Here is a 10000-nt window from a genome sequence, read left to right as displayed (position 1 = left end):
GAAAGAAAGAGAGAGAGAATAAGGATAGAATATAAAGAAGAAACATAATACATTTTACTAACCACAACTCACCCTTCATCCTTCTTTGACTCCACGACATTTTGACTTTCAAATTACCACTTCCGGAATATTTTTTGGAGCGATACGCCTCGCCAGCCATATGCCTTCCTGGTTTATATGGGTGAATCGTGTCGCCGAGCACTGATAACACGGCAGGAACGGATTTGGTCTTAGAGTGAGTACCTTCTTCCACAACGTCCATCTCAGCTTTATGTTCGCGGCGTTTGTTAGAAGGTACAAAAGATTCGTTCTTGACCAGATCCATCACTAGCAAGTTGCGATATGTCCTACTTCGCGGATGCGTGTGTGTAATTTTAATAGACGGAGCTCTGTCTGTGGGAATCTTCGATTTTTCTGTTTTGAATGTGGAACTTTGTCTGCGTTCAAGAGCGGCGTAAAGCGATTCCTTGATAAGCGGGATTATCGAACGATTTTGTTTCATTTCCTGGTGAAACCATTTATTGATTCTTTTGTCATCGACGTTATCATTGATGTTATTACGTCTTCTTTTCGAGTTTACCCGTGTCAGTCTTGGGTTTGGTGAATGTTTTGATTTTAAATTATTGCTCATTCCATGGCTGCTGGCGTCGGTGATTTTAATTTGTTTCTTTTCTTGACCATTTACATCAGTGAAGTCGTTTTCGTCGTAACTATGAACCCATTTCGGAAATGTTCTTTTTTTCATTTGACTTGTAACAATATTATTTGACTGTAATTCTTTTGGTCTGGGAGGGTAGATCATATTATCGTAATTCGATGCAGATTTTGCATTTTCTGATAACACATTTGTCTTTTTGCGATTGTTCATCTCGTTGGAACCGGAAATGATATTCTCCCGTGGGTGCCAGAGTTTTCGGCGATATTTCGATCCCTGCATACTGGGCGTATTATGATTGCTCGTCATTTGTTTCGGAGAAGCTTGAGGTCGTTTGACAATTGCGTTCTGCTCAATGTGATTTTGAAAGTAAGGGTGAGCTTTGAAGGTTTGGGATCTTGGCGCGTACGGACTGAGGGATTTTGAACGCCGTGTGAAATAGTAATCAGATTTGCGTGACCTCAGCTTTCGTTTTCGCAGCTTTCGTGTTACTTTAGGGAAATCTGTTTTTAACGCGTGTTTGATTGAAATGTCTCCACTCTGTTTAATGGAAGAATCAGAGTTTATAAAATTGTTTTCATCACGACGCCTGTCGTGCTGGGAGGGATAACCGTGTTGATTGGATGGGTCACCTCCCCCTTGAAATTCAAGTTTATCGTCTCCGATAGGATTGCCAGCTTTGATCGGAATATCTCGCGTGTATAAATTAGCTGTATTTCGTTTTTTACTACGCGCGCTTTTGCCAGTATTTTGAATATAATTATTATTGTCCACACTTTCCGTCTCAAAATCTCCATCAACTTCTTTATAAGATTTATCAGACAAGAACCTGCTGTTGCCGTCATTTAAACCAATATATTTCCCGTTGTCCTTCGTTGTGATCACATGCGAATAAAATTTGTTGTGTTTTGAAAATGTTATGGGACTATTTTTAGAACTGGCCGTCGTGAAATTCAGATTTCCATAATTTGGCAGAATATATTTAGACGGTGCTTTTTCATTCACTTGATGTTTGGTGCGCATTAAAAATTCTTCGGGCGTGTTTTCAACTTCGACTGCAGCCATTCTTGGGTAATTCTGATCCCCAGTTACGCGAGTCTGTGTAGGTTTGACTTTTTCACCCATTTCATCTGCTTTGTTTTGAAATTCTTTGGTGTGTTCTAAAAACTGAATGTGCTCCTTTTTGACATTAGCCTTGACTGCATTTTGAAGGTCATAAGGTTGACTGATTTTGAATAATGCTGATTGAGTGTCCTGCTTATCTCCAACAAAATTCTGATCGTGAAATATTTTTTTCTTGTACCAGTTTTCATATGGATTCGTCCTCATCCAGTAGTTCTGGTCTTTAACTTTATCCACAGTTTCAGGCAATGCACTGTGAAAGAGATTTGATTGGATATCGAAATTGTTACTTATAATATTATTATCGTCATTATCAATCGCGTCTTCATCGGCGTTTTCGTCTAGTCCAGAATAGTTATCATAAGGACATACCGTCGTTTCAGGCCAGTCGCATATCTGAGCCTGGGCGTTGAAGTGGAGAGTTCCCGGACACACCAGGCTGTGCTTGTCCTCGCCAAGGCAAATGTGAAATGCTTGAGGGTTGCTGACGTCACATACATATCGACCTTTGACCCCTCCACAATCTGTAAATGACGTGATGACGTCACACGCAAACAACAATAAATAGATGAAGACGGGTAGAATTATGCTGTGTTCCATTTTATAGGTTGTTAGAAATATCACTCCTTATTCTGGGACTCCACTTTCAAACTTCGTCTTGCTCACTGTGGACGGAGTGGACGTCACTCCACTCTTTGCTGTTTTGATTGTTTGTTTTTTTAGATCGTCAGTCAAGTGAATAGTTCTCACCAAATTATATCAATAAGGCTGTCGATCAAACGTTTTACATTGTTTTGTGTGTTGAAACTGTTGATCTAGCGGGTAGAACGTGTGATTATTTCACTCAAACGCACACATACAATCACTACATTTATTGTTAGCAACCTTTATACATAGATGACCGAAGGGATTTTTGAATGGTAAAATATCAGAGTTAAAGACTTAAGTTATTTAAAACTGTCCATACGAATTGAGAATAACGTTCACAAATAATAAAAAATACAATTTAAAAAAAAGACTAAACACACACACACACACACACACACACACACACACACAACAAAAAATATTGAAATGACATCCAATATTTCGAGATGATGCTTCCAGTCAGGTTCCGTCTGCCGTATTCTGGAAGAAAAACACCATAATTTCAAATTTGGCCAGAAAACTCGCACTTCAAATATCGGTCGATTTAAATGACCCTCTTCTTGGCAAAAAGAAACCTCTTAAACCTGGGACTTCACTCGCGAAGTCCCAGGTTTGAGGGGGATTTTTATGCCAAGATGAGGGTCATTTAAATCGATCGATATTTGAAGGACGAGTTTTCTGGCCAAATTATAACATTTGGGTTTTTCCAGAGTACGAAAGTCCTGGTATTACAGATTGCTTCATGAATCTTAAGAATAGGCTATAACTGTCGTGAGGTCACTTCCCTCGTAATGACGCATAGTAACTTAGTAACTGGTTCTAAACTATCGGAACAATGGCGGACGCCCTTTTGAAATACTTCTCCGACGAGCATAATATAAAAGTGTATCCAAAGGAGAAAAAAACATTATAAATCCGATCATATTTTGGCTTTTATGCATTCTGATCACATGACATGTGAAAAAGTTCTAGCCAGCATGAAGAATAAAAAGTACCGATTATCTTTCTTTAGAACCAAGTGCTGGTTGCTGGGCGGGCGTGACATCAGACTATTGAATCCCAATAATTGCCTTCTACTTCTACGTATATAATGCAATACACGCCATTCGGTTATGACTATTTTCACGCCGTCATCATTCGTTTCGTCTTTATAACGTCCCTTGTTTGCTGGGAAGGCTGGAAAGGTTGCACTATTCAAATAGCCGTTACAGTGGAATCCCCTTGTCACGATTCAACACTGTTGAGACATGTACTAGTAGAATCTTTAGGGGCTGCCTGAAGCCGGTGATCATGAAAATACTAACGAAAAAGTGAAAATGGAGAGGTTTCGTATGGGAACCAAACAGACAATGGACGTTTCGGGGACAAACCTTCGTCAGCACAACAATACACAAATTAACGTGAAAAACAAATTTTAAAAAATGCAAAATAACTTGTATCGTCTGTACTCAATGGTGGTTGCAGTATGAATATTGTTACTGCAATCACCGCTGAGTACGATACAAGTTATTTTGCATTTTATTTTAACAACATACACACACATAATAAAACAAAACAAACAACATACAAAAGAACTTGAATATAGAAAAGTGAGTAGAGCAGGCCATTGTGTTGATAATAACAAGAGATGAAGTGAGTAGGAAAGTGCCAGAGACAACAGAGAATAAACATTTCTCTATTGTCTCCTGGCACTTTCTACTCAAAGAACTTTAAATCAAATTGTTTTGATAAAATATGAATCTCATTTAACTCGAATGATTATGATAGCTTCATCTAATTGTGTCTATACCGTGAAATTCGCGATAACTATCATTCGATTGTTACGTTTTCACGCCGTGATATAATAATATAATAATAATAATAATAATAATAATAATAATAATAATAATAATAATAATAATAATAATAATAATAATAATAATAATAATAATAATAATAATAATAATAATAATAATAATAATAATAATAATAATAATAAATAATAATAATAATAATAATAATAATAATAATAATAATAATAATAATAATAATAATAATAATAATAATAATAATAATAATAATAATAATAATAATAATAATAATAATAATAATAATAATAATAATAATAATAATAATAATAATAATAATAATAATAATAAATAATAATAATAATAATAATAATAATAATAATAATAATAATAATAATAATAATAATAATAATATAATAATAAAAATAACTTTTATAGAGCGCACGGTATCCTCAACAATGAGGCTCTTGGCGCTTTGATATTAGTTTGTTTTTAAATATATCGTCCATTGTATGCTGGGAAGGTTGGGAAGATTACGTCATTCCAATTTAAACACTTGTTACTGTGGAATCTCATTGTCACGATTCAATACCATTGTTTTACTATGGAAGATGACGTCACTCAGCTATTTGGGGTTTTTGATTTTATTTTTTTTAGCTCATCGATAAAGTGAATAGTTCTCACCAAATTGTATCAATAAGGCTGTCAATCTAACGTGTTACATAGTTTTGTGTGTTGACTCAATTGATCTGGCGGGTAGAACGTGTGACTATTTCACTCAAACGCACACATACCAACATTACAAAATGGTTATTGGCATAATATAGACGGAACGAAATTGACGTCACTCATATCCTTGTTACTATTTTTAGACAGCGTGTTAGTGATTTTGGAGCAGCGTGGCTCGGTGGTAAAGTCGTTGCTTCCTATCCTAAAGGTACGTGGTTAACAACGCCATTACTACATTATCTCATTCGTCTGTAGTGTTTCATTCACCCTGTTTTGTTGATAAAGGGGAAACCCGAAACGTCCATTTTAGCTGTTATCGTATAGTATTAGATTGAAGCTTACATTCAATTTCACATTGTTGTTTGTGTCAAAACGCAAAGCCTCAATGTCATTTGATATCCACGAAGAAAAACAAAACAAAACAAAAAAACAAAAACAAAAAAAATGCAGGACAACCATATCTTTAAAATTTGACCAGAAAGCGCGTTCTTCAAAAAATCGATCGATGAAAATGACCCTTGTCTCGTTAAAAACTCATCCATGAAGTCCCAGGTTTGAGATTTTTAACAATATGTTTTAATCGAGTAATATCGGAAGCACGAGTTTTCTGGCCAAAAATTTTTAATAAGTAATTTTTAATTATTTTTTTTTACAGAATAAGTAGTCAATTTACATTTTTGGCCATGTTATAAAGAAATGCTTTGTGTCTCGCGGTCATCAAATATTTTGTTATAAAACAACAACGAGAAAACAGAATCCTGACCTTCGGACATTCAATTTTCTCGAGGTCACACGAGACTGCATAGCTTTTCTCCCAACCCAGACCTGCCCACTGTTACGAAAAATTCGTAGAATTACGAAATTTTAGTTTCAATTTCAAAACTTCATGAGTATTTCTAAGTAATAATAATAATAATAATATAATAATAATAAATAATAATATAATAATAATAATAATAATAATAATAATAATAATAATAACAATAATGATAATAATAATAATAATAATAATAATAATAATGATAATAATAATAATAATAATAATAATAATAATATATAATAATAATAACAATAATAATAATAATAATAATAATAATAATAATAATAATAATAATAATAATAATGATAATAACAATAATAATAACAATAATGATAATAATAATAATAATAATAATAATAATAATAATAATAATAAAATAATAATAATAATAATAATAATAATATATAATAATAATAATAATAATAATAATAATAATAATAATAATAATAATAATAATATATAATAATAATAATAATATAATAATAATAATAATAATAATAATATAATAATAATAATAATATAATAATAATAATAATAATAATAATAATAATGATAATGATAATAATAATAATAATAATAATAATAATAATAATAATAATAATAATAATAATAATAATAATGATAATAATAATATTAATAATTTCTATAGATTGAATGCGCTTGGCCAAGGAGTTCACAACATTGCCATCCGGAAGTATAACGGACCAACACACAAACTCTGTGTAATCATGAACTTTTATAGTCTTGTTAATACAGTTTAGTGAGAACAACTCACAAACGCGGATGGCAAAAACAATAACAAAGGCCTGAGTGACGTCATCTGCATACTATCTATAGCGCCCCTTCCCACCAAAAATGCTCGGAAGCGCTTATACATATACATATATATGCACATGCGATCATAATATAATATTATATCATTCAATAAAATCAATAAAATCACTCACTGAAAGCTGAAAGCAAGTACTTTGTCTTCAAAGACACCAAGAGACATTTAGTCATTAAAACTGACTGAAAATGAAAGCTGATGTCAGACTACATAATCTTTTTTTTTTTTTTTTTTTTTTTTTTAAATTATTATTGAGCTTTTATATAGCGCAATATCCACTAAATGTGCTCAAAGCGCTTTACAAGGGGTCCCTGGTCACCAGCAACATTTAACATGTAGGACGGGACATGACGCCTGTTAGGCGATATTACAATTTTTCGGACTGAGACACCGCTGTTAACGGCCAGGTACGGTGAGAGAATGTGAGTAAAGAGCCTTTTCCAATGACTCAACTATGCGCCGAGTGCGAGGCTCGAACCCAGGACCTTCCGATCCGAAAGCGAGTGTCATACCACTAGACCACATAGCCGCACAAATCTTACGCTCTCTTTCAGCGCCAGGCTATATACGCATTTCCGTCACAAAATGGCTGACACCTGATTGAGGCAGCATGAGAATGACAAGCTAAGACAAAGCGACTTTCGAATTCGGCGCCAAATCTCAATTTAAATACCCCCCTAGGGCCAATTGAATGTTCTGATGAAAGAAATGATACCATTGATTCAATTTATAATACTTTTGTGGAAAGTAGGATTGGATTACATTGTTATTTTTGCCTTTCAAGACAGGCCTCACTGTGCGGCCTTTGGCCAGTAAAACAAATTCTGCTCTGGCCACACAGTGCGGCCAATGGCGACGAAAGTGTTAAACTGTTATTTAATCCCTGTGAGGGGAAATTGATGATTTTTGAAGTTAACCCATTCAATCCTAGAGATATTTGCTTCTTTTCAAAATAGGAAAAAAATGTATTAAAATGAGCATGTGCATAGATAGTTTTATTCAACTATCATTAACATGTACAAACTAAAAACATTAGATTTGATACCACGCCTATAATTTGTCTCAGAAAAATGTAATAAACAGGTATGGGGTAAAAGTAACCTGGGTAAACTACGGATATAGTCGGTGTTAGGGTTGAGTGAGTTAACTATATCGAGTACAATATTTGTGTCAGCGCATGAAAAAATCAGTGGGAGGTAAAAATTTGGATTTGAATTATATTTTTGTTATGCTCATTTTCTGAAAAGGTATGAATTATGTCAATGCATGGGAGGTACACACTAAATTTAAATCTTTATCTTGATAGTACATTAGAGTGATTAATTTTTATGAAGTTAATGGGTAGATTTAATGACAAGGTAATTTCACAAATTTTTTCAAATTTAATATTACATCGCATACTACAACACCCTACACTACACTAAAAAAAAAAATATTATAAATGAGATATAAGTCTTGTGATTAATTTTTCTTCCAGAAATTTTTAAAAAAAAGGGATATTTAAAAAACAATTATCAAGATTTTGATAAAAATGACGTTCTAATAAACTTGGCATATCTCAGTTCAAACCTTTTCACCATCCGACTGATTATGTGATTCACTGTAACATTTATCTCAAAAAATTACGAATTTTTAAATACTTTAGGTTGGCAGGTCTGCTCCAAACCTAACCAATGGCCCGTCTTTGTTTCACGCAATAATTATAACCCGTCCCATCACAACGGTGTTAGGCGGGATCAAGGTACACATATTAAAGGTCTGATAACCGACTGAGTATTATAATGGCAATATTATTGTGGTGGGATGAATATTGTAGTCGCTATAGTTTTTAAAAATATAAATAAATAAAATAAATTTCTCATTTGGAATCTCTAGAGTCTATTCCAAGAGAAGACTGGAATAACACAGGCGTCAGCCGCAGTGCAGTGCCGCGTATTGAGCTAGGGCGAGGCGACTTGCTAAGGCCACACATGCAGTGGCGGATGATCGAACTCGGTACCTTTCGGGTACGAAGCAAAGACGTACCGCTGAGCCACGCTGCCCTTGATGCAGATGGAACAGTTCGGAGGAGAGCGTAGTTTGTTTGTAACAGCAACAGAAGTACTGAAAGCTTGAGTGACAGCGCCTTTTTAAGGAGTTAAATAATAACTTAATAACTGGTTCTAAGACAATCGGAACAATGGCGGACGCCCTTATGAAATACTTCTCCGACGAGCATAAAAGTGTATCCAGGAGAAAAACATATAAATCTGATCATGTTTGACTTTTATACAATCTGATACATGACACGTGAAAAGTTCTAGCCAGCATGAAGAATAAAAAGTATCGTTCTCTTTGTTTAGAACCAAGCTCTGGTTGCTGGGCGGACGTGACATCAACTATTGAACCCTATTCCTACAATTAATTGTTTACATTATGAGGAGTGTCCGAGAGGCGTGGTTATCTAAGAATTATAGAACGGTACTCCCGTTTATTCTCTTTACAAGAGCTTTGTTTATTTCTTGTTACAATGGGACCCCGTGCGTCACGTAATCTCGACCCCCACATATTTGACTTTGGCGGCGCTGCTGTGAATGCTGAACAAACACGAAAACTTTTGCCTTGAAGGAAACTGTAGCCAAAACGTGAGTATTTTTCACAAACAGTTTCATCTCAAGGCTACTGTGATCGCGGCGTTGTTCTGTGCGGCTATGTGGTCTAGTAATGTGACACTCGTTTTCGGACCGGAAGGTCCTGGGTTCAAGCCTCGCCCGGCGCATAGTTGAATCCTTGGAGAAGGCTCTTTACTCACATTCTCTCACCGTACTCAGGTGTAAAATGAGTACATGCCGCGTATATATAGCGTTGTCTCTGTCCGAAAAAATTGTAATATCGCCTAACAGGCGTCAAGTCCCGTCCCTCATGTTAAATGTTGCTGTTGGTCAGGGACCCCTTATAAATCGCTTTGAGCACGTTTAGTGGATATTACGTTCTATAAAATCTCAATTCTTTTTTTTTTCTGTTGGTTTTAGATGCCATTGTGATCTGAGTGATTATGACACTCGCCTTCGGGCTGAAGATCACCGGTTCAATTCCGCAAAGTTTATTCCTCATAATGGCCCTTTACTCCCATCCATTCTCTCACCTTACTTCAGCGAAGTCCAGGTTTGAAAGTTTTTTGCTAAGACGAGGGTCCATTTAAATCGATCGATATTAAATTTGAAGGACGAGTTTTCTGGCCAAATTTATTTCTAAATATTTGTTTTTCCCGAGCACAGCAGTTTTGTGAATGCTGGACTAACATGACAAAAACTCATGGCTCTGCGGAAACGGTCACGGTCACATAAGGTTGTCACGAATCACGTCATTGAAAAAGGTCCGTTTTTATTTGTCTTGTTTACGTGACGATTGGAACACAGTAAAAACGGCTG

The 10000-nt window shown here is 34.9% G+C and overlaps 2 protein-coding genes across 2 annotated transcripts in view; one reads left to right on the top strand and one right to left on the bottom strand.

Annotated features, from left to right (window-relative positions):
• The window catches only part of LOC144977411 (uncharacterized), an 8327-nt gene extending 5707 nt beyond the window's left edge, over window positions 1-2620 (bottom strand). The window contains exon 1 of the mRNA XM_078922594.1: window positions 73-2620. Coding sequence (XP_078778720.1) covers window positions 73-2377 — 2305 coding nt within the window. The 5' untranslated portion in view covers window positions 2378-2620. The remainder of the gene's footprint in view (window positions 1-72) is intronic.
• The window catches only part of LOC144977413 (uncharacterized), a gene marked incomplete in the record, with an annotated part of 78563 nt that overhangs the window by 62163 nt on the left and 6400 nt on the right, over window positions 1-10000 (top strand).

Source organism: Berghia stephanieae, chromosome 7, assembly GCF_034508935.2.
Source record: "Berghia stephanieae isolate SIO BIC M18660-M18661 chromosome 7, UCSD_Bste_1.3, whole genome shotgun sequence".
NCBI lineage: Eukaryota > Metazoa > Mollusca > Gastropoda > Nudibranchia > Aeolidiidae > Berghia > Berghia stephanieae.
This window is presented reverse-complemented; position numbering and strand designations above follow the sequence as displayed.